General features: G+C 40.0%; 1 protein-coding gene and 4 non-coding genes across 5 annotated transcripts; all 5 read right to left on the reverse strand.

Moving 5' to 3' along the window:
* Positions 1 to 122: 122 nt before the first annotated feature.
* polr1a (RNA polymerase I subunit A) lies at positions 123 to 24,626 on the reverse strand. The gene is given in 38 exon segments (XM_030396983.1): positions 123 to 674; positions 895 to 1,059; positions 1,148 to 1,265; positions 2,430 to 2,630; positions 3,660 to 3,802; positions 3,805 to 3,937; positions 5,063 to 5,170; positions 5,300 to 5,429; positions 5,570 to 5,721; positions 6,053 to 6,188; positions 7,518 to 7,685; positions 8,042 to 8,241; positions 8,483 to 8,583; positions 9,449 to 9,572; positions 11,730 to 11,895; positions 13,511 to 13,593; positions 13,792 to 13,944; positions 14,079 to 14,177; positions 15,493 to 15,651; positions 16,383 to 16,465; positions 17,106 to 17,289; positions 17,464 to 17,613; positions 17,759 to 17,950; positions 19,884 to 20,030; positions 20,129 to 20,236; positions 20,318 to 20,545; positions 20,655 to 20,777; positions 20,873 to 21,034; positions 21,211 to 21,352; positions 21,607 to 21,724; positions 22,097 to 22,177; positions 22,405 to 22,493; positions 22,604 to 22,689; positions 22,820 to 22,930; positions 23,177 to 23,326; positions 23,666 to 23,761; positions 23,947 to 24,055; positions 24,550 to 24,626. Coding segments are annotated over 38 exon segments (5,076 nt in total). The 3' UTR covers positions 123 to 573.
* On the reverse strand, positions 10,570 to 10,706 carry LOC115569398 (small nucleolar RNA SNORA5). The gene has a single exon (XR_003981550.1). It is a non-coding gene; the product is annotated as a small nucleolar RNA SNORA5 (small nucleolar RNA).
* On the reverse strand, positions 12,850 to 12,986 carry LOC115569397 (small nucleolar RNA SNORA5). Its single transcript, XR_003981549.1, has one exon. It is a non-coding gene; the product is annotated as a small nucleolar RNA SNORA5 (small nucleolar RNA).
* On the reverse strand, positions 16,159 to 16,295 carry LOC115569396 (small nucleolar RNA SNORA5). Its single transcript, XR_003981548.1, has one exon. It is a non-coding gene; the product is annotated as a small nucleolar RNA SNORA5 (small nucleolar RNA).
* Positions 18,662 to 18,798, reverse strand: LOC115569394 (small nucleolar RNA SNORA5). The gene has a single exon (XR_003981547.1). It is a non-coding gene; the product is annotated as a small nucleolar RNA SNORA5 (small nucleolar RNA).
* Positions 24,627 to 24,906: the final 280 nt, after the last annotated feature.

The following is a 24,906-nucleotide window of genomic DNA, read 5'->3' on the forward strand; positions in this document are numbered from 1 at the left end:
CGGTCGGCATCATTTCCGCCCCTTCGTCTTAAGAGCCTTCAACCACCTGACACTTGAGGAAATCTTAATACCAATTTGCTGACTTACGGATGTAATTAATTAAGGAAAAACATAAAACACTCTTATGAAAAAGCATAACAGGTTTATTGCACCAAACAACAATTACATACATTTTTTCATTTATATTTTTACTTTATTTTCGTTATTAAATACAAAAGACAAAAAAAAATGTTGTACGCTAAACACACACAATGCATCCTTTAATAGTATGATACAGGGACTTTTCAGTGATTTCATTCTTTTCTAATAGAGGCCATCAGTCGCTTTTAAATCATTTAATCCAGGAACAATTTCCCTCAATCAACAAATATTCAAGAGCATTTGTCATATCAACCATATAAAGTACGACTGAGACAAAACAAGTTGTTCTTATTCATTTGTCAGAAAAGGTACACATGTCATGTCACAGAAGTGAAAGTGAATCCACTCCAGCTCTGAGATGGTATAAGTTCACCTAAGGCAGCTTTTACGGTGTGCCTCATCCAACCACTACTGACTGCAGCGTTTCCTCTCCTACTGCAGAGGCTGCTTGAGTTCAAACAGTCCTGTTCCACCTTTGACTACCTTCCCCACCACCAGGCAGGCTGAGGGTGACACCAGCTGGTCATGTGACCCTGAAAAAAGAAGTAAAAACAGACTTGACCAAAACACAAAGACAAGGGCAGTGGTCGCTCATGGCTACAGGAGACAACTTAAAATCCACATCAGCGAGACACTGTCATGAAACTTCATGGAATACAAGATGATTTAAAGCAACTATAGTTTTTAAATACTATTCAGTGTTTTGTGTATTTCCTTTCCTCTGAAGTATCATCAACATCATCTGTTACTCACCCAGCATGGTAGCCTGTTTGAGGAATTTGTAGCTGGTCTCAAACGTCATCTGCTGCAGAGGGGAGGAGTTGGACCGGATGGCGTGACGGTTTAATGGCTTATACACACCTTCAAAACACATGTAATCTGCTACCAGTGACAGATGTCGGGGATCCACCTCGATACCTAGAGACAGGCAGAGAAGTACAGGTGAAACCTGAGTGTTTTGTGGTCTGGTATCTGATTTTGTACTGCGCGCATGTGTGTGTGTTACCATAGACAGCAAAGACATCTTTGATCTCCTTCTCTATGACTTTCAGAGCCACTTCAATCCCATAGGTCTTTGCCATGGCGTGGACCTCGTTGGAGTACAGTCTGTTGATGTCCAAGATCTGTCGGGGAAAATATGAAAGATATACATCAACTTCTCTTTTAATCTTCTTTTTATTTGACTCCACCGCAAAGAGAGCAGAAGAGGAAACGATTTGTGAAACTGTCATTCTGTATCTGTGCGATCATGTGATGATGTGGAGAAAATGTGACTTGACAAAATATATTTGTCAGTGTGTTGAATTACTGGATGGTTTCAAGCGTTGCACCGGTCATATAACTCCACATAGTGTATATGTGGAATTAAAAAACGTAGTAAATTGAAACTTAAAAAATCTCCTTAATACCATCAACCATGTATAATTATTCCAGATATTTGATGTAAATTTAATTTGGAATTTCTGTTGATAAATATTAAAAAAATAAAAATAAAATATGTATATATATCTATATATATATATCTATATATCTATATATCTATATATCTATATCTATATCTATATCTATCTATATCTATATCTATATATCTATATCTATATCTATATCTATATATATATATATATATATATATATATATATATATATATATATATCTATATCTATATCTATATCTATATATATATATATATATATATATATATATATATATATATATATATCTATATATATATCTATCTATCTATATATCTTATCTATCTATCTATCTATCTATCTATCTATCTATCTATCTATCTATATAGATAGATAGATAGATAGATAGATAGATAAGATATATATATATATATATATATATATATATATATATATATATATATATATATATATATATATATATATATATATATATAGATATAGATATAGATATAGATATATAGATGAAATACTTGAAAGCAGCAACAATCTACACACATTGTTAGCTGCAGTCAATAAAGCAAACAAGAAGACACCAGGCTATGTTGATAAGATTATGTGACACAATCTTTGGTCATTTCTAAAGTGTGTTGCATGGTTTATGTGCATTCCAAGATTAAGTTCCACCCCACAATTGATCTATCATCTATCTACATTATAATGCTTCAGAAAATGAAAGTAAAGATAAAATGGTACATTTCCTTATACTTCTTTGTCCATCTGTCCTTAAGACCACAGTGCGGTCTCATGTTTAAATAGAGACGTGTGAACCATACCAAAATGTGTTGCATTCTAAAACATAGCTGACCACATACATCACTGTGCTTGAACATTTCGTGCATGTTGATGCCCTCTGTGTTGAGAACGGTCTCTTTCTCCCCGGTCTTTGTTGTGGTTTCGCTGAGCAGGCAGCGAGTCAAGCCTTTGGTCTCCATGATGACGGCGTTCTGGGCCAGCGTAGACAGGACTGAAGTCAGGTCGAAGTGCACCTTGCTCACCGGCAACACCAGGTCAACCTATGAAGAAGTTAAAGGAACGAGGTTTTAACAATAAACCAACGAGGAGGCCTAACACTGAAGACACCTTAAAGCTGAAGTCTATTTGGTTTAAAACCAGCATATTCTTATCTAACCAAAAAGAGGATACAATTAGATTCATTTTGATTGGTTTGTATGTGGCCATTAACAAATTGTGTAACGCCTGACACAGGTGATTGTTGAGTTATTTCGAAATTGATGTACCAGTATGGAAACATAGGTAAGGACAGCAACAGTATGGCTTGGATACAATCATTGAAGTTGTGTAACCAATTAAAAAAAAAGAAACTGTCCTATGAGCAACACACACATTTAAAGAAGAGGAGGTGCGGGAAACTCTTGTATTAGTTTGTGTATGTGTGAGAGACAATGAGGGAGAGTGTGAGATAATTCACATCTCTGCCGCAAAGTCGGAAAAATATGAATCTCTCACTCTGCATCTGGCACGTTGCAGCATTACATTATCTGTGTTGGGTTGTGGGACTGTGGTCACAATTAAAGTGCATGCAACTTCCTGCCATTAGCTGTTTGATGTTTAGTCACAAGGTAAAGCGTGCACGTTGCAACAACTGCAATACAAAACAGGCTAGAGCTCAGTGACGAGGTTAAATGAACAAAGTCAAAATATTTTGATGAAATGGCTTTTCTTTGTAATCACATTACTACTGATATGCATTTTAAATAACTTTAACTGTGGAGTTCTTTTGACTGTGGCTACACCTATGGCAGTGGAAGTAGGGTGTCAAAGGAGCTATGGTGCCCTCACATTAAATAACTGTCTTTAAAGAGGACAACATCACACCAATCAAATGCATACAGTGCACATTGCAACCAATACAATTGTGTTGTATTGCATAATTCCAGTTCCTTAAGACTACACATACAATATGTGACTCATTGTCTTTGTTCCCTTCAGAGCTCATCTTTTCAAATAATAATAAGATGAATTATAGCGTGCCTTTTTCTAGAAGTCCAACCTGAAATCTTGTGTAACACATGAAAACTCACCTCACACCAGAGTTCATGCTCGACATCGTAGCAATATCTCTCTATCGCCGAGTTGGACTGCAGAACGGCGTTCACTCTCATCTGATTCAAGGGTTCTTCTTCTCCTTCTACTCTTTTTGCTCTTTTCTTCTTCTTCTGCATTCCAGCCCTGCAGACTCTGGCTGGGTCTCCTCCAGAGTATCCTCTGCTTTCTCTGACGCCTCCTCCTCTTCCTCCCCCTGATCTTCTTTATCCTCGCCATCATCACCTCCGTCCTCCTCCTCACTCTCATAGTCCACCTGCAGAGGAAAGCAGAGATGGGCATTAATCATTTTATATTTGTTTCATTTAGGATTTAATTTTTTACATTTATATTTAACATTTAGTAGGATTTTAAGGCAGATAAACGTCACAAAATACTTCCTGTGGAATTTGTCTGGCTCTTTAATTGATGATGTACTTGGCTTGTGTAGTGGTCAGAGGAGCGGCTGTGAACACACTTCCTCCCTGTAGCACTATTGAAAAAAGACTCTAAAAAGCTCTGTTTATTTGTTGGCAAACACATTTAATTCCCTATAAATTCTTCACAATAAAAACCCCTCATTATTTAGTTATTTAAAAGCTTTTTTTTTTAATGAGGCAGCAAAATCAGGAAATGTTAGACTTTTACCAGCAGTAACTAAACACAACTGCCATAACAGCTGAAAGTGAACATGATGAAAAGTGTAAAATACAGCAGATATCTGAACGTACGACACATGGAGATAAACTACACTATAAGTTAAGACATAGACAGAATAGAAATAAGTTAAGTCTCAAACAACACAGGCTCATTTATGGGAGAGGAGGTGGGCCCCTTCAGGGTGGGGGCAGGTGAATTTTGGATCTACTGCACTCCGGGGTAAGATCCATCTTGGGTGTGGCTTGGTTGAACTTGATGCAGTAAAACTCGTCATGATATCAATAGTCACACTGAAGAGGTTCTATTCTGCTTTTTGGGGTTTTGTCTATGCTTCATTGTGTTATGTAGCATTTTTCTGCATGTACAAAATCTGCCAAAAAAGAGCATGTGCATGTTGCTGTGTTTTAATATTTGTAATGTTTTTAATTTGTTTATTTATGTCTTCTGTAAATAATAGGAAATGGTCGAGGTAGGAAAAAATAACACATCTGCAGCTCTCATATGTGCAGAAAAACACAACCCAACAAAAAAACGAAACTCAGGACAAACTGAAACATGAGAATCGTTGCTTAAATGGAGCATCTACATTTTTCTTGTCTAAACTAGTGAGTTGCTTTAGCTGTCACCTCTAGTGTATCAGGTGAAACTGTCCATCCATAAAGAAACAGAGGATACATTTAACATTTAAACACACACGTCTCTGTATTTACTGTAATACAAAGTATTTCATCCATTTTCATACCTCCTCTTCCTGTTTGTCTTTTCGCTTAGCATCTGAAGCATCAGCGTCTCCTTCGTTGGCCTGGTCATCAACAATCTCTCGATCCTCTTCTCCCTCCCCGTCATCCAACTGAGGAATGTCGACATGACAAAGATATTTCCAATTTTTTTTGGTATTCAAAGAGAGAAAAGTTTAAAGATGAGCAACAACATTTATCCTAATAATCCTATAAGGAACTAGTGAAATGAAAACACAGACCCCTGCTGTGTCAGCTGTCGCATCTCCATCATGGTCCTTATCCCTGAGGGTGGCCTTCCTTGTTTCGACGGCGATGGAAGCCAGCTTGGCACTGCGCTTCTTAATGGCTTCAAGGAGGAGACGGAAAAACCTGGGAGAACAAACAACCAAACAAAGTGTAAAACAGGGAAGGTGAGAGGTTAAAATTAAGATATTTCTTAATACATTCCTGTACAGGAGAACATAACAGGCCTCACATACACACACAGACTGACAGATATTCACACAGACCTTGTTTCCATGAAGTGGAGGATCTGGTGTGGTGTTAGCAGCTTATCATCACTGTAACGGTCAGGAGGCAGGAAACTGAAGGTGACTTTGAACATCCGCATCCTTTGATTTTCTATCCGCAAAGTCTCTATCACTTCCACCTTCTGCAGCACCTGCTCACACCCGAACACACATACATGCACAGTGTTGTGGTGAGTTCTAGTTTTTAACATGTTCAGCATATTACAAGTACATGCTGAAACGTGCAGACATGTAGACATGAGCAAACACAAAGTGAAAAGAAAAGAAAAAAGACATAAGATGGGAAAGATATGAACAATTAGGTTTACAAAAGGTATAATACCAGTTTCATGTTTGATAATCTTTTCATTTTACAACATCACAGTATATTGAATTAAACAACTAGTTCTATTACGATAAGAACAGAAGAAGAAAAAACAAGATATTCGTAGGCATAAAGACACATGAGAACCTGATGGTTACCTCAGCAAGACAGACTCTGGTGAGTTTCTTACGAAGCATCTTTGCTCTCTTCAAGGCTTTCTTGTTGTTGAGCACTGGAACGCTCATCATGGGAGTTTTAATGTTGGAGCCGGCCACCATCAGGATCTCCCTCAGTCTGTGAGACAGACAGCAAATAGAGAGAGAGTGAGACACTCTGGTACAGTCCGGTGGAGGGCATGGGAGTATGACTCAGGGAAGAGTAAGCAGACAAAAGTGAGACATTCTGATGTAGGAGAGGTGTTTTTAGGACGGGTATTTGTTTTTAAATATTTCTAGTCAGTAATGAATGAGATCTACAGAGAAAAAAGTTAAACTGTAACACATCAGACTGAGCCCGCACGCGCTCATACCAAAATGTTTGCTTTTCACATCTCATTTGGCTGTTGAAGAGAGTTTATTTAATTCTCCAGATTGAATGGCGAGACACAAATGTCCGGACTATACTTCTGCCCGACAGCTTTGTTTGCTCTGTTATCTCAACAGGTCATACATGTGATCAATTTCAGTTAGAAATGTATGTATCTGTATAATGTCATTTAAAGAACTTACAAGCATTAAAGTTAAATTATGTGTAACCAGCTGTAATGGGGAAATCAACTTGTAGACGTTATACTTTAACATGTGCATTTTCTACATAAAATGTTTGACAAGCCTGTGCCCGTTGGTGATATGAGCAGCATAAACTTTGTCCTCTTGTTTTGGTTTCAGTTTGTGAGATACTTTGCTGCTCACCTTGAATCAAACTTTTTTGGGATGTTTTAAACTGTATTGAGATTATGACAGTGAAGAGGCTGCCTACTGAGGTGCTGATCACTGACAGCAGAATAGAAAGTGAACAAAAGGTGTTGCACACTCTGGCTCCATATCAGGCCTTCTTAAAGATCAAGACAATAGCGGTTATGAGTCATCTGCTGTAACCGCCTCTCTACCAAGGCGCTCGGTGCTGTTCCTCTCTTACAAAGATTGTGGTAATTCAAGTGAGAATTCTGCACATCATTTCCACCCATAAGCTTTCTTTACATCACTTTGCTGCGGTTGAGGCAGACAGAAATTATCATGTGGGTGAGTAGCATAGCACCCAAAAGGGTGCATTACATTTTTTTATTTTTGTATCTCAGTTCAGTTAGATAAACATTTACCAGAACCTTTAGCACGCCGTAACACTGTGTTAAAGTTCCTTTACACATGGCGAGCTTATACTAGCAAAAAAGGGGGAAAAATAAATACTGCTAGGTTAAAAAACTTGGTCCATGTTTGAGTCGATCCCGACAGTAGCTTTGTAAAATATATGAGTTTTGCAAAAGGACACAAAAGCTGAACTACGTTTAAAAGAAACACTTCAATGTAGACATTTATAAAACTTTCCAAGGCTGTATATGTCGTGATAATGTGATCATATATACAGCAAAGGTAAATAATGAGTTTGGTGTAGAGGCGACATTACCGAGGGATTCCCAAAGTGACGTTCATCTCTCCTCTGCCAGCAAAGTGGAAGGTGTTGAGGGTCATCTGTGTGGAGGGCTCGCCTATGGACTGAGCTGCCAGCAGACCTACAGCTTCACCTGGATCACACAGTGACCGCTGCCACTTATAGTGCAACAGCTGGCGAAGGCTGAAGACAGAGAGAGACATGGGGCTTAGACACCATTCACTCTGTTACTAGACACTGTACCATCAACATGATTTAAAAATGAAAATGTTATGTTTGTTAATCTTGTGCTTTCGCTGTCGATTTAAAGTGAAAGTCGATATTTACAAGTTGCAGTCAAACTAAATAAAAGCCCTGTAATTTCTAAGTTTGGAAGCACTGGAGTTGCCTGTATTTCCTATTTGGTTATTAAAACTGTGTGGTTTCAACATCCTTTGACACGTTGACCATACTCCCTTCCTGAGGACAATATTTGTCTTGTAAATTGTCATTTTTTTGTATGCCCTAGATATGATGTGGAGAATTCTGACACTCAGTACCTGTTGGCTTCCAGGCTGTCCTCTCTCAGACCGCCTCTGTTCTGCAGGTATTTATCTGTGATACTGTGAAAGTTTTCAGACACTGATCCGAAGCAGACATCCGGCCTGAACAAGCTCAGAGAGGGCTCGGGGCAGCGCAAGGACTTCTTGCTGTATTTAGATCTGCTGGACTCATCCAGAGAGTGCCACTGCTGTATGACCTGCGGAGGGGGGGAGAGTTTAAAGTTCAGTCCGGGGCGCCGTTTAGCTCAGTTGGTAGCGCGCGCGTCCCATGTGCTGAGGCTCTGCAGCGGACCCGGGTTCGACTCCCGGCCTGGGTCCCTTTGCTGCGTGTCACAATTAAAGTTCAGTCCATCTGGGTTAGACTTGAGCAACAGAGTGTGCCAGCAAACCTGACTAATCTTTTTTCATTTAAATGTGTTGGTTGTTGTCTGTATATACCTGCTGTACGGCTGCATTTCTGCCACAAACATCCGGCTCTGTACTTTGTTCAGTCTGGTTCAGTTTGGTCAACTTCTTTTGGGAAAACAGCAAGAACGCTCCTGACAGATTAAGACACAAACATTACATGACTCATTCTCACAGGCTTTGAACAAATGTAGTATAACACTTCACTGTCACTTTCTGGGATTCTGGATGAAATTATCGACCTCCTACTGAAGAATACCTATTCTTAAAGAGTAATTCCTCCAATTGTCCACACTGAAGTGTGTTTACAGGTCTTGAGGAGTACTACTGCATATGTTAAAAAAAAAGTAGTAGAAAGCCTGTTGTGGCTCCAGAGGAAGCTTCATGTAATCTAATAAATTGCAACACAGTGGTTAAGTTGCATTGTCGGTAATGTTGGAAGAGGGTTTTGGAAAGCTGGCCACATTTCTAGCATTGCACTCTTATAACACTACTGGACCCATCATGAACAGTTTAACAAAAGATTCAAATCAATACAGCAGAGCAGGACATATCACAGATATAGATTTTGTTATTTTTTCCACTGAGTGACATCACTGGAGGCAATTTCTTAGATTACAGCAGCTTCCTCTGAAGCCACAAAGAAGTTGTATACTACAGTAGTAGGATGCAGTAGAACTCCCGGGGACTTTATGTGTAAAATTGGTGGCGTAACTGTTGTTACCATGGCTGCTATAAGAATGTTATGATTACAGCAGTATGGATTCATAGAGCAGTAAGTTTAAAGTCATATTTAACATTTCACTGGGCTGTCACTGCCTGCTTAGCTGGTCATTTTCAACAGAGATAGAACGTGACTTGGGTTCATTGTTGCGGCAACTGTGATGAAAAAGTCTAAAACTAACACATTTTCAGCAACTTACATATATATATAAAAATCTGATTATCAATCAGACAGATGTGCGTGTGCCTTACTGCAAGTCAAACTTCGCCATTTACCTCTCCGTGGACATGCCACTTCTCTCTTTGTTTTCCAGCGCTGGATAGCTGCAAAGTGTTGATTGGCGGTCTGAGGGTCCAAACGTGCCAAAATCTCATCCAGACCCTGGGACCTCCGGATAACCTAACAGGAATGCAGACACACACGGCTGTTTTTTTTCCTGTTCAGGTTAATTTTCAACCAAAAGTATTAGAATGTGTGTTGCAATCCATCTCTTATTCAAAAAGCGGACACTTGACAGTCATCAGACAGAGTTGCTTTGTGCTGACTGAAAAGACCGCGTGAACTAGAGGTGAGCACTATTATCAAAAACAAACAGCACTGCCAGGAAGGAAGTTTGTGCATGCACTGCTATAAACAAACAGAACCACATAAAGAGAATCTAAATGGATTTATTTATATTCTACACCCGGCTGAAATAAAAATGGAAAATTGTAATATATTACAGTACATATAGTACAATATTTTAGTAATCATACCGTACTAAAATGTGCTACGACAGAAGGGCAAATTCAGATGAGCCAAATTAGTAACTAAAAATTTAATGTGTGGAATATTTTGGATGATTTTAGAAATTCACTTATTGATATTCAGATATTCCTTGTCTTTGTGTTTAGCATGGCGCTAAAGCCAGGATCCTGTTAGCCTAGCGCAACATAAAGGCTTGAAGCAGCGGAGAACAGCTAGCTCAGTTATGTCCAATGTTCTAAAATACACCTGCTCACACCTCTAACGCAGACTAAATGCCTGGTTTGTTTACTCCTTACACAAACCAAATGTGAAAACATACATTTGGAGATTTAAGTTAGTGAGCTTTTGATGTGGTCTTTGGGGTATTTTTTTAGCATTGGTGAGAGTAAGGCTATTCACTTTCTGCTTCCTCCAGTCTTCGTGCTACGCTAAGCTAACAGCCACTGTACTCAATCCTCTGTAATTGACGCACTGCTGTGAGAGTAGTATCAAGATTTCTATCAAAGGAAAGGAAAGGTAGATAACATGCATATCTTATAAAATGTGACAGAAAATATTACTATAGAGATTAACTATTAAGTTAACATTTACATTATTGAACGTCAGATTAGTATTAGTCAGCGCAGTAGTGCAGCTCAGCCCACTAAATGTTTGTGTGTAGTACATATTTATCCCCAGTGGCCATGTTAGAGCACCACGGGGCCCATGAACTACACCTTCACTGTCGCAGCCATTTTGGCCAGCGGCATCCACTGAGGAGGAAGCACTGAATTTGACAAGGCTGCAGTCTTTTTAAATACTAATTTAGTGAAGAGTGGTCCTCATGGAGCAAGTAGTTTAGCTGCAGTATAAGCCAAGTCAGGTTAAACCTCTGTTGACTGGAACAAAGAAACGTGTTTTGATACACCACATTGCCATCGTCAGGAGCTGTGGTTTAACCCGCACCCAGTTACTGTGTTGTGAAGTAATCTCCCACATCTGAAAAATAAAAACTGCAGCTGTGGACTAACCAGTTTGTAGTGATAGAACTCAACGTATAAAATGTCTAATCTTTCACAATTCATGAACATCTTATGTCAAACCAATGTGCAGCGTATTGAAAATGTGTATTTTTTAGTCCTAGTTATAGGACCGAGATTATCTGACTTAAAGAGGTCTATATTTCTTATGTTCTTCAGTATCAAAGTAATCAGAGGAACATCTGAACATCCGTAGTGCTAATTTACCAAAATTATAACAGAATTTAAGGCTTAAAAAAAAGGTTGGTCCCAAATTATATGTACGGTAAGGCCTAAACCTGTTTGTCAACATGTTTATCCACCACATCAAATTGAAACTAAAAAGCTACGATCCAATCAAGTGTAAAATCAGAAATGTGGCGTTATTCAGCAACGTTCCTCTGAATCACCTGTGAGAGGTTGGGCTCACCCAACATCATAAATCAGCCTCTGATTGCTTTGCAGCAGTAATCACATCCAATTTAGCACACCGCTGTGATATAAACCTCTGTTCTACTTCTGCTTTCTGGCTGAACTTCTTCTAAACCACAGCTATAAAGACACTTTGTGGCCCGGCACTAACCTTCTCATTATTTGTTTTAATAACATCTGTGCACTCATCAGGGTGTTCTCAACGAAGCAAAAAAACAGACTGAACCATCCGAAAGACACTGAGATAAAAACATATGTTTATATATGCAAACTGCATTAAAGCCATTTTCTTGTTGTCTAAAATTCTAACAGCGTTCTTTACGTGCATGTGATGATTCATGACACGTTCACACCATCTTTGTGTTTTGTTCTCCTTTACCTCATAGTTGTCCTCTATGAAGGGGAACTGTCTCGGCTGGAGGAACGGAGTCTTGGGGATATCCAGGCCATCTTCACCGTACAGAAACTGGACCACAGATCCATCGCTGTCCCTCACCGTCAGATCGTACTGCACTACCAAACCCTCCAGATGCTTTATGACACATCTGCAGAGGGGAGGACGAGATGGAGAGGAGATAAATATAGGTATAAGGAGGGGATAATGCAGTCTAAGATGAGTTCCTTCACTCTGGAGTGGTTTTAGGTGAGTTCACATCACAGCCATTTTATAAATATGCTCCACTGGTTCAGATATATTTCACACTACAAAATAATGAATACAATGGCCCCTTTTCATGTGGCAGCAGCATTTCCCTTCCGAATCATGAAAAAAATATCTTCTAAATTGTCTGTGTAAGCAACAACTGATAATACATCTTTGAGTGGGTTTATGGTTGAGTAAGAACAAAGACATCTGTGATCTCAGTTTGACAGATACACATAACTATTCAACACGTCTGCTGAAAATCAGCTGACTGTTGAATAGTGTGAGCGTGTCAGTACTGGTGATATGAATAACGATATGGTAGCTCAAATAACAGTCTGATAATGAAACTGATGATTCACTACCCTTGAGCACAGGATATATAAACTCCTTCAGTTGGGCGTGTGCAGACATATGCAGGGAAGTAAAAAAAATGTGTATGTTTTTCTGTTTCTCAGAGCTCCTGAAAGAGACTGGAAACATGAATCCAGGGTTCTTAAGACTTTTATCGTTGGTGAGAGTAAGGCTAATACACCATATTTAACATTATACATATTTTCACAATATTATGTAAATCAAAGCTTTAAATTTAACCGTTAAAATGCAGGAAACATTATGACTACATGCGTGATTACGATGACAAATAATCGCAAAAGATTGCAGCTAAGGACTGCTGTGCATACACTGAGCCAACCAAGTTTTATATTTGGAATTGTCGAAGCAGCCCTCGGAAAACTGGTCATTCAATCCACACTTTTTTTTTTGTATATCTGTATTTCCGAGAGAAGATTGTTTGTGTACTTTTCTAATAAATACATCCCTGCATAACCCATTAGTGCAGCTCAGCCCACTAAATGTTTGTGTGTAGTACATATTTATCCCCAGTGGCCATGTTAGAGCACCACGGGGCCCATGAACTACACCTTCACTGTCGCAGCCATTTTGGCCAGTGGCATCCACTGAGGAGGAAGCACTGAATTTGACAAGGCTGCAGTCTTTTTAAATGCTAATTTACTGAGGAGTGGTCCTCATGGAGCAAGTAGTTTAGCTGCAGTATAAGCCAAGTCAGGTTACTCCCCTGTTGACTGGAACAAAAAGGCATTTTCTTTTTAATTTGGTCACGGATGTCCAGATTATGTACAGTTATAAGGCACTGTTTGCAGGCAGTGACATACATAAAGCTCTGAGAGACAGCGTCATACTCCTTGACCATGCTTCAGAGAACATCAAGCTGTTCTGACCCAGGCTCTCTTACACAGCAGTAAACATTTTAATCTGTCCTGGCCGTCTGCTCCAAGCAGCATAAAAATAAAAATGTTTTAAAAAAAACACAGAATAGGAGTAACAATCTGGAAACTCAAATACTTTTCTATTCTTTCTTATCCAGAACTTGAATTGACTAAAATCTAATTCATTACTTTTCCACATTGCATAGGAACCCCTTTGAATCATACCAGATGTGAATGCATTGCCTTTGCACACTCATGTGACCACAATTTAAAGACGGTATACATTACCTCTGCAGGTATCCTGATCTCGATGTTTTCACAGCTGTGTCAACCAGGCCCTCTCTGCCAGCCATACAATGGAAGAAAAACTCCTGAGCACAACAGGATTACAAGAATAGTCATGTATCATGAAGCACCAAGACTCTCGATAAATGTTTGTAGAGCTAAACTCACAAAGTCATAGCGGGGTCTCTCATAAAAAGGAAAGAGTGCTTTTATGCGATCCATTTTGTATTCCAGTTGACAAAAATAATTCCTCTACACAACACTTTCACGCTCTCTTCATGTACCTGTGGTTTGATGCCTGTGAGGAACCTTCCTGAAACGAAGCCCCCAGCACCAGGTGCAGGGTCGTAAGGCTGGAAGCAAGGCAAGGATTTCCCAGAAGGCATCAGTGGAGGCCTACGGCCCTCCAACTCGATCTGACCTAGTAGACACGAAATCTGGAAAACACACAGGCCCACATGTAAGTTCATGACATTTTACTGAATAATAATAATCAGTACAGAATGACGTAAGGATAAAGTTAACGCAAGTGCGTTTGTGTGCGTTTCTGGTGGTGGTGGTTGGGGGGTACCTGCATGGTGTTTACAGTAGATCCCTTGGCTCCCGATTGGACCATCAGCTGGAGGTTGTTGTCTGGAAAAGAGGTGTGTAGTCCTACAGGCATGCACACCTACGAACACACATGACATGCTCCGTTTAAAAATTGTGCATTTTTGGAAAATGTTGTCCACTTATCGGATAAAGTGAAGCATAAAGCTATATGAAATTATAAGTGACAAAACTGCCGGACCGAAACAGGAACTATAAAGGCTATTTTGAACACGACTCCTTTGCAGTACATCTGAAATCAGTGAAGAAAAGGGCTAAAGTGGAACGATGACAAATGAAAAATGCAGCAGGCACGCACACACAAACACCACAAAGGTGAGCTTTTTGCCTTCATACTTGACAAGTTTCATCCTGGCTAGTGTAAGTTGCATTGGGCCATATTATTATTTTTGACATAATGAGGGAGAGGTGAGAGGTGAGAGACACATCTTAACAACACAGCTACTCTGCCACTGCTTGTAATATTCAGTCATCACTTGTCAGGCTCTTTCTGCTGGTTGGGATTTTTTTCCATCTAATCTGAACCTGGCACAGCCTGGTGAAGTGGCTCACTTGGCTGTGTTTGTTCTGCATATCAGTGGCTTTGCGCAATTTTGGTAACACTCCAAGTATTCCTTGGCTTTCACCATAAGCAGGTTTCAGTGAAAGGAAAAGTCAAGTGTGTTAGTTTCCAGCCATTATTTGACGGTTGTGCGCAGGCACACATCTGTCGGGAATTAGATAAATGCCATCTTGAATGTAACGCTTGCTTGTATCACTCAGGTACTGTTTACTACAGACAGTAGAAATGTCAAAAATATCATATCAATAATGTCCTTGTATATAGTTTAAATGCGACAGAACTCATCTAAACAACTGTACAATGAATTCATTTCGTAAAAAAGGGGAAATTTGTGGTTTCTACAACGAATTAAGTGTTTGAACATGGCATAAACATTGCAACATGGAGTTGGGAATACTGGATTTGTGGATGTGTGCCCCGTTTTTTTTTGCCCTGCCCCTCGAAATGTCTGTGCACATCTCTGTACACATGAGGGAACAACACAGACATGTGGTGTTGTTTTGTTTGAATACTGTTTGAATTAATGCAATGCATGAATAAAAAAGAAGTGAATGTTTGATGGTTATCTAAAGAAATACCCCCAGAGCAGAAACATCTTTACACCTGGAACTATCCTGCAGGAACTAAGCGGAACACATGTATTCTTCCTGAGTTCCTTAAAAAGTTCTTGATCACTTGAAAAAGAGGGAAAAAAAAAACTTCCTGTTCCTTTTTCATTTGACAATGCTGGTATTGTGCGAGCCAGTGGGAGTAATCAGAGTTACTGCATCAGTCATCGTTTGGTGGTGGTACTGCCAACAGCAGTGGCACTTACTTTGTTAATGTCATTGTTCACTTGGTTTGCCACTTCCTTGAACTTGTGGTCGGCCATGCTGAAGTCTCTCTGGTCTGGGTTGAGGTGGGCGTCCTGCCAGCGACTCTGAGCCTCAGCTTGATCCACATTAGAGGGCAGGTTGAAGGCGGCCTGGATCGCCTTACAAACGAAAAAAAGGGAAAAATATGCTTTTCATGCAAAATAAGAAGACCGCCAATCATTTTAACCAATATGTATTTCACTGAAAGTAGCTATGACTGACAATGTGACAGTTTAAAAAGGGATAGCTCGCAGGGATGAACCTACAGAGAGTTATCACTTAAATCTGCAGCTTCACTTGACTTTTCTGAGCTTTACGGTGAGTTTCAGCTCATTGTTTAGCTGTCCTGCCACAATTTTACAGAAAACAGTGGAACATTTAGCAGTTTAACAGCAAGAGACCCTAAGTTTTCAGGTCGTAATCAAAGCCACAATGTAAGAATGAGAAAAAATTCTGACTCTTGCACCACCCATATGGGTGTTTGAATCATGACAAACAGCCATGGATGCTGCCAAATCCACTTAAAACACTAAGATGTAGAACTATAAAAAACAGACGGCACCAGGAGTCAGTGAAGATGCAGTTGTTGACTGAAGAATAGTACTAATAGATCACTAAGTGTTTATGTTTGTGTGTAGTACATATTTATCCCCAGTGGCCATGTTAGAGCACCATGGGGCCCATGAACTACACCTTCACTGTCGCAGCCATTTTGGCCAGTGGCATCCACTGAAGAGGAAGCACTGAATTTGACAAGACTGCAATATTTTTAACTGCTGACTGTGGACTGGTGTGTTAGATTTTATGAGGAGAGTTTATTTCCCCAGAACAAGCTGGTGTCTTAACTTACTTTGGTGCCAATCTTCAGTGATTCTTGAATGATTTTCTTCCTCTGCCTGTTGGCGCCCGGTTTCACCAGGATGTCTTCCACACCTGGACACAAACACACAATAAGTTAAGTTAAGTTCATACAATACCCCTTCTTCTAGCTTCTATTATACACAAAAACTGACAAACACAAACCAGTGACAATGTAATTAGTCACAAAGGCAACAAATGGCACCGGCGTGTATGTTTGTTTTTTTGTTTTTTTTTATTTTTTTTAAATTTATTTATATGCACAATGATAAAACAAGAATTCTGTTTAATAATACAAAGACAAATAATTGTGCAGGAGAGGAAAAGAAACCCAAAGGGCTTATATAAGATCCTCCCCCTCAATACAAAATCACTAAAACAGATCAATCAATAGAAAAAGAAAAGAAAAGAAAAAGAAAAAAGGGGAAAACAAACAAACAAAAAAAAACAACAAAAAAAAAACACAATAAACAACAAACTGAAAATATCCATAAAATTGCAGATTCATTTCAATTAAAACCCAATGATGTAAAGATGTGACTAGGTCTGTAGGTATTGTTTGAACTTGGTTTTAAATGTATTTATAGAGAAACTAGATTCTAAAAAATGTTTTATATCATTCCACAACACTGCACCTTGATAGACAAATGAGAATTTAGCAACAGTTTGGTTTACGGTTTGGTTTACGGTTTACTGTCATCTGTATCCATCTCACCCAGAGTAAAGCCTCTGTACAGCTGCAGGTAAGCAGTGAAGAGTCGAGCCAGACAGCTGAGCAGTTTGCCACTGGTCTGCCCTCCGTACAGCTCATAGCAGCAGTGGACCAGACCATAGGCTGAGGAGCCGTAGTGAGCTTTGTCCAGAACCCCCACCAACAACTCTCCCTCACGGATCACCACCTGAGAATCCAATACATTAAAAAACAAAAAATGCATCAGATACTTTATCAACCATTTTTTTAAATTCTTCAACATGAAAAAACACACAACAGAGCTTGTTTCAAGCTGTAACAGTATCATGACACAGTTTCACTCTGTGTGTGTGTGATTGTGTGCGCGTGTGCGTGTGTGTACCTGTGAATCACACATGCTGTCAGGTTTGTAGCCTGGAGCGGCTCTTGGTGGAACTTGGATCCAAGCTTTACTGGGGATTTTTGATTTGCCTACCAGATTAAGAGGCACAGCATTCTGTGGGATTACATTCAACAGGAGTGTGGACACCACCTACAGGAAACAAAACATTCATGACACAACTGAGCTTGCAGGGGCATTAAATTACTTTGGACACAGTTGTGTGTTTCTGGTATGTAGGATAACACAACAGCTGAAGAGTTCCTACTAAAAACAGAGAGTTAGAGGTTCAAATTACCTGCTTTCCAGTCCACAGCTGCTGAGGTTTGAGGATGGCAGGCGGCAGCAGTTTAACTCTGCCTGGTTTATCAGTGAGTCCTCTGTACACCAACTCAATGTACTGGACTCTGGTGAAGAAACAGCCTCTAATCGTCATCCTCGTACCAGAGACCATGTGGTCCTGGATCAGACCTGCTAAAGGTTTTCCGTCCTGAAGACAGACAGAAAAAAATGTACTTCATAAGTAAGTTTGCGTTTTATTAATTATCTAAAATATTTACATTTACTCATAAAACAAAAACAGCCTTCAAGATGTCCAGTGTTTAAATAAAAACTTATAATAAGACTCAGCTGTTAAATTTTAGTGGGCGAACAACCCCACCTACTGGCCAAAGGTGCCATATCCTTACATACACATCACCTTTTTTAAATCTCCAGGTAATGTATTTAGGCCATTGTTAGATTATTTATTGCAAACAGATCAAATTACCCTGGCATTTGCTGAAGAGCTGTCTTTATTTCGACAGCAGTTTTTCATTATTTTGTAACCTTTTAGTTTGAGCTAAGTGGAGTAGAAAACGGGGCGGTTGCAGGCCCACTTCCAATGATACTGTTCCTGTTTGCAAGATGCATTACGGGAAGGAAGGCTGGCTAAATGCATGTGAGTCAACCTTAAAATACCCTCTAACAACACAGTGGTGGAAAGCAAATGATGCTGCCACCTCGTCCTCACAACTCCACAGTAAGTACAAACACAGTACAAAACAAAACAAAACAAAACAACCGACTGCACCAGGTGTTGGTGAACATTCAGACATTGAAGTTCCAGAGACCCCGTGATAACCGACTAGGATTAATCAACATTATTGGTGACCATTGCAGAGTACTAACACTGGTTTGGTTAAGTTTACTAAATGTTTGTGTTTGTGTGTAGTACATATTTATCCCCAGTGGCCATGTTAGAGCACCACGGGGCCCATGAACTACACCTTCACTGTGGCAGCCATTTTGGCCAGTGGCATCCACTGAAGAGGACGCACTGAATTTGACAAGGCTGCAATATTTCCGACTGTGGACTAGTGCATTACAGGTTTTCCCTTTATTTGTTTGAATAAGGCACTACGTGGTTTGTTTATGAAGGTGCTCTACACAAGTGCACACAGGGCATTCAGTGTACACCACATTAGATTTAACATCAATAATGGAAAAAACTATAAAGAGAGTTAATTTAGCCAGAACAAGACAGTGCTTTCACTCACTTTGGTGCCAATTCCCTCCCAGCAGTCTCTCCACTGGACAGACTGTTAAACCAATTAGGGCTGCAGCTATTGAATATTCTTAGAATCGAGTATTCGACCGATTATCCCATCGATTAATCGAGTAGTCTAATAAAATATAATTTTGCATTATTAAACAACAATCCCAAATAATGCATAACGAAAATGACAGGCCTGTTAAAAAGACCAAGCTATTGGCTTTTATTCCTGAAAAAAACATGCAGGTATTTATTCCATCTATTCCTAACACCGGGAGTAAGGGTGTGTGTTTGTTTATGTGTGCACCCGTGCGTGAGGGAGAGTGAGAGAGAAGAGATGAGTTAGTGCGTGTGTGTGTGTGTGTGGGTTGAAAGAGGTTATTTGGTGTGTAGGCTATTACTCTCTTGCAATTTAACACAAATTAGTTTTCACACCTTAACATAACAGTTAACGCAATAATGGTCTGTGTGGAAAAATTATCCCTGACATAACGCGGGTGATAGGAATTAAACGAAGCCTCGAGGCAGACATTTTGCTTCGACCATTTTTTGTAATCGAATTATTCGAATTACTCGAGTAATCGTTGCAGCTCTAAAACCAATCCACAGTTCACATGTGTGCTGAACTGTGGAAGTTCAGCACACATTGCGGATCACTTTTTAAGAGTTGAAAAGTGATTAAATTAAAATAGGAAATAGCCTTGTTTTGCGATTTGATCAGTAGTTCAGACCAATTAAATAGGCACAATGTCAATTAGCATACAACAACTCGCCACCACCATTACTACCACTAGTAATGATAATGTAGCACAAAACAGTCTTTCTGCGTTATTTGGCCAGCTGAACTCAGAACAGCCAAAGTTGTGTGTGTGTGTGTGTGAGAACCCACCTTAGGAACGAGGTACTGCTGGTCAGTGCTGACTAGCGTGTAGGCCTCTGCTCTGGCCAGCTCACTCTGTGGGAAGTGTGCGTTCATTTCGTCCCCGTCAAAGTCAGCATTGTATGCTTTACAGTTGGCATAGTGGAGCCTCAGTACCTGTAACGTCCAATTCAGACAAAGGACAACTTGTTGGACACTTTGCTTCTATAATACATCACAATGACTAAAGTTAGTCTACAGAGGTCAGATGGTACCTTCTCTCCTGGTAAGATGCGAGCACAGTGGGCTTGTATGGAGGGTCTGTGCAGAGTTGGCTGTCTGTTCAATAACAAAACATCTCCATTCTTTATGTGACGATTCACCTGGACAGACAGGAGGACAACAGAGGGTTAATTCACGCTGCAGGGGATACAAGGTTTTGATTCTGTCCAAGTCTGACTTACTATCTTCATGGGCATCTTATGTGGTCCGGGACAGGGCGTCAGCAGTTGCTTGGCAACAGCTTCTCTTTGTGCAAGACTGGTAGGTGATAGGATGGTTCTCCTGCCATCCTCGTTTATCACCATGGAAGCTCCGGGGTGGACGTTTGGCCCATTGAGAACGGCCTGACGGAGCTCCTTCACGTTCCAAGGAGTGACAGGCTGGGGGTAGGTCAGCTTGGTGGCAAACACCTGCAGGAGCATGGAGGAGACACTGATATCATTCACATTTCCCCTTCTTCAATAAGCCTGATACTCTGTCTTTAAGGTAAAAATAAATCTGAAACACAGTCAGATGTACCATAGGTATTCCTATCTCATTGGTCCCGATGTACATGTCTGGACAGATGACAGATCGCGCAGCGTAGTCCACTCGTTTTCCCATCATATGTTTCCGGAACAGTCCATCCTTCTTCTCCAGGATCTGGAAGGGGAGAGGTGACAATTAGGACACTGGATTGTTTTTTTATCAGAGAAGAAGGAAGACTTGTTAGAGTGCAATATCTGTGTATATGATACCTGTCTGATTCCCGGGTATTTCTCCGTCATCATTTTGTCCATGTCACTGTCAAAGACGATGTTAACGTGAGTCTGTAGTCGGATCCAGATGTTGTACAGTTTATCTGTTAATGTCACCCCAGGGATCCCTGACAGAAACGTCTGGTCTACCTGTTCAGAAGCCTGAGAGGGACAAGAGAGGACAGGTTGACATGTCCGGTATCACAACAATAACCATGTTTTCACTGGATATATGTAGCTACACCTTATTATACATGAATAAAAAATAAAAAAGAGGTATGGAGAAAAACTCTGAGAACAGACATGTAAACCCCTGTCGCACACAAATTTCATATTACCTCTTCCTCCTGAGCAATTTTCTCCCCGGCTATGAGAGCCAGAAGTTTCCTTATGATTCCACAGTCCTTCATGACAGCCTGCATGTTGACTGTCTGACCGTTTGTAAACATCTGGTCACCCAGCCGATTAATTGGACGATACCTGACAGGGAAAGAAGGAAAGACGCGATAAAGCACTATAATCACACAACTTAAGCCAAGACAAATATTTTTGATATCTCCTACAGTGTATAAACTAGGTATATTTAGGCTGAGATTAATCAGTGTGTCCTTTATAGCTTGTACACGCTTGTTTTGCCTCTAGGTTATCAAAGAAAATTGTTGTAGTGATTGTTGAGGAGGTACTACTAATATTTGTACAATCATTGTACCAGCAGTTCAATGATCACTCTGTACCTGCAAGGTGGGACCACCAGCAGGTCCAGGAAGAAGAGGTCTGGGTTGAACGCTTCCTCGCCCTCCTCTGACACCGTCGCCTCGTCCAGCCCAGCGAAGAGGCACTTCAAGAAGAAAGCTGGGAGAGAGAGAGGAGGTATTCGGATGATTTGTTTTCAAAATCCGACAAACAGCCGAGACTGAATGAGATTTTGGCTGTTTTTGCTATTCTGCCACTTTGTAACCACAAAAGATATACATTTCAACGCACAACACATTTAATGACGAAACAAGAAGCATTATTCATACGTTTAAGTGTTGGCTTTCATTAATGTTTGGATCTATGATTGAATTTAACAATTTGTATAAATAAATTGTGACTGTTTAATTGCACGAGTTGTATTAGTGTTTGAGTCAGTGGGCCCGGGGACTGCAGGTGGAAAGTCGTAGCTAAATCTGATGCATCACATCTCTTGTCCGTCTATGAAATGAATCACCAAATCATTTTTACCTTCTTGCTCCCACAGTTTGTTGGTGTGTTCTCGAGCGGTACTCGCTGTCAGGTAGACTCTCTTACCAGCCATCAGATCATCTACAAGAAGACGAGAGTGCACAATGAGCAGCATGTTGGTGCAGAGTTACAGGTTACTCACCACTTCCAAGTGCACAAATAAGCTCTCCCCCACAAATCACCTCCTCATTTAGAAGCTAACAAAGTTCTTAATCTCCGTCTTCTTTAGCCCACGTAACTGTTAGTACGATAATGAATAGAATGTGTGCAAAAAATCATCACAATTCTGAAAATAAAATATTACTTACCATCAGTGTTGCCAGTGGTCTTTGCTCCTGATGGCATTGTGACAATCAGCTTACTGTTATGTTCCCGACGCACTGTGAACCTGCCGCTCCTGCGCACACAACATAAAACCACCACCGTTGGTATACAGCACTTTATATACACTGAATACCTCTCTAAGCAGTGAAATGAGAATTCAGTCAAATGCATCATCATTTTTACCTGCAGTACGGGCACTTTCTTGTTTTCATGTGGATCCTCCAGAAGTCATTTATCAGACTGCTTTTCTTTTCGACAAGGTGTTTAATCTGAAGAAACACACACAGACACATTATTAGACCAGTGTGTGTTAGACAGGATGCATGGTACGGTTGAAATGATTGTAAATTATCCCTTGTGCATATGATCAGTGTCACGTGTGTTTTAGTGTGTGCTCACCGGTTTGATGTTTTCTGAACCTTCAGCGTTCTCTCCAACTATCATATCTGTAAACTCCTTAAGCACCTGCTGGATCTCATCTCCTGTGGCTTTGGGATTCTCTTCTAGGTACTAACACACACACACACACACACACACACACACACACACACAAATAAATAAATAAATCATCTACAATGATTACAAAACATCATAAAAAGGTATATTAGTTAGCAATCTACAATTAGGTGAAGACAATTAAAAAAACATCAATAGATCAATATCGTAATAGATCATGGTTGCTTTCTTTTGGTACAAACTGTGCTGTAGTCTATGCACTCCTGCCATAATTAGTTTGCACAGCCAGTATAAACCCACCTGGTTGAGAACTTGTTCTATCAGGTAGACCTCCTGCATGGCTCCACGGTCCACTAACTTCAGCTGGTTCAGCAGCAGGTGGATGGCAGCTCGGGGACACGTTAACATGTGACACGACAGACAGGATCCACGCATCAACAGGTAGAGTTTCTGACGAAGGAGAGCCACAGGAGGAGAAAAGGAAAACAGAATAAAAACTTTAAAAATAATAATAAAATCATAGAGGCAGGTTCACTGGACCAAGTTTTAGAAAACCATTTAAATGTTAATACTGATTTTCCAATTGGACCCTTAGGCTGGTCCATCTACTCCACTATCACACCCAATAAGTAAAGCTGCAACTTTAAGTCAGTTTGAGTGTCTATAATTAAATTAATTGTCAACTATCTTCATATTGATTAATAGTTGTAGATCTAGTGAGTCGTAAACATGTGTGTACTGCATTTATAATATGTATATGTTGTGGGATGTATTTGTGGGCAGGCTCACATCAAAAAACAGTGGGTTGTATACAGGCAGAGGCAGCTCAACATGTCCCAGGTGTCCCGGACAGTTGTTGAAGTCCTGACAGCAGGTTGAACACGCCTGGTAAATACAATAACACACAACAAAATGAAAAACGTATTTGCAGAAACTTAAAACTTACAATCATAAACTTTACAAACAGAGGCTGAAGTCAGCAACGGACTGATTATGGCGTGTTACAGATGTGTCATTACTGCATTTTATATAACACAGTTTGTATATGATGTGATCCAGTAGAGATGTACCTCTTTGATATCTGCAGGCCCAAGGGCCAGATCGTACAAGCTGTTCGGGGCCACATTCCCAACAGCATCAAGGAACCTGGAGTTAGTGATCGTTTTCACACTCAACTTCCTACACAGGAGATGAGAAGAGTGCATTTTTATAACTGCTTTTATTTTCACCACCAACTGCTCTGACAGTTATACTGGATTCTTGCCAGCCCTGGTCAAGCAGTGGATGGTAGCTATATTGGTGTCATCAATATTTAGTATTAAGCTGCTTAGTATCATTAGTGAGCCAGATCTCACCCCAGCCCATTAATAGAAAACATAACATAGAATGTTAAGAATCATTTCTACCAAGTAAAATGGAAATGAATGACAAAAAGTCAGGAGAGACACTTGATAAGCAGGGTAACGTTATTTTACAGTCATAGTTGCTGTTGAGAATCGGGTTTTGGGCTCAAGACATTAATATGAAACGTCTGTTATGAACACAGACAAAGTAACTCCTAGCTAGCTGAATGTGAGTGTAATTTAAACGTTATAGCATGCTGCTATTAGCAGGCATGTTGTTTTGAACTCATGTTTAGCATTGAAACCAAAAGCTAACATGATATCGCTCACCTTATCTCTTCGGCAGAGTACATGCCAAACGACATGCCCTCCAGACGCCGCCATGGCACGTCTTTTCCAAACAACATTTTGGAGACTTATCCACACTTTATGTTGTTTCTTGCTGTGAATTCATGGCGCACGGTTCAACCACATGCGTAGCAAAGTTGCTGCTGGATCACACGTGGGACGGTCACACTAACTTCAGATCAGAGGGGAGACGCAAAAACAGATAAGTAAGCTTTTTGTAAATTCAGAGGATATTTTACTTTTAAAATAAGGCATTCATTATCAAAATCGAAACTATATCATGTTAAGTTTGTATACAGTGCAGTTTTTCCTCGAAATACAAACTATTATTGTTTTTCT

Source organism: Sparus aurata, chromosome 18 (assembly GCF_900880675.1).
Source record: "Sparus aurata chromosome 18, fSpaAur1.1, whole genome shotgun sequence".
Classification (NCBI taxonomy): domain Eukaryota; kingdom Metazoa; phylum Chordata; class Actinopteri; order Spariformes; family Sparidae; genus Sparus; species Sparus aurata.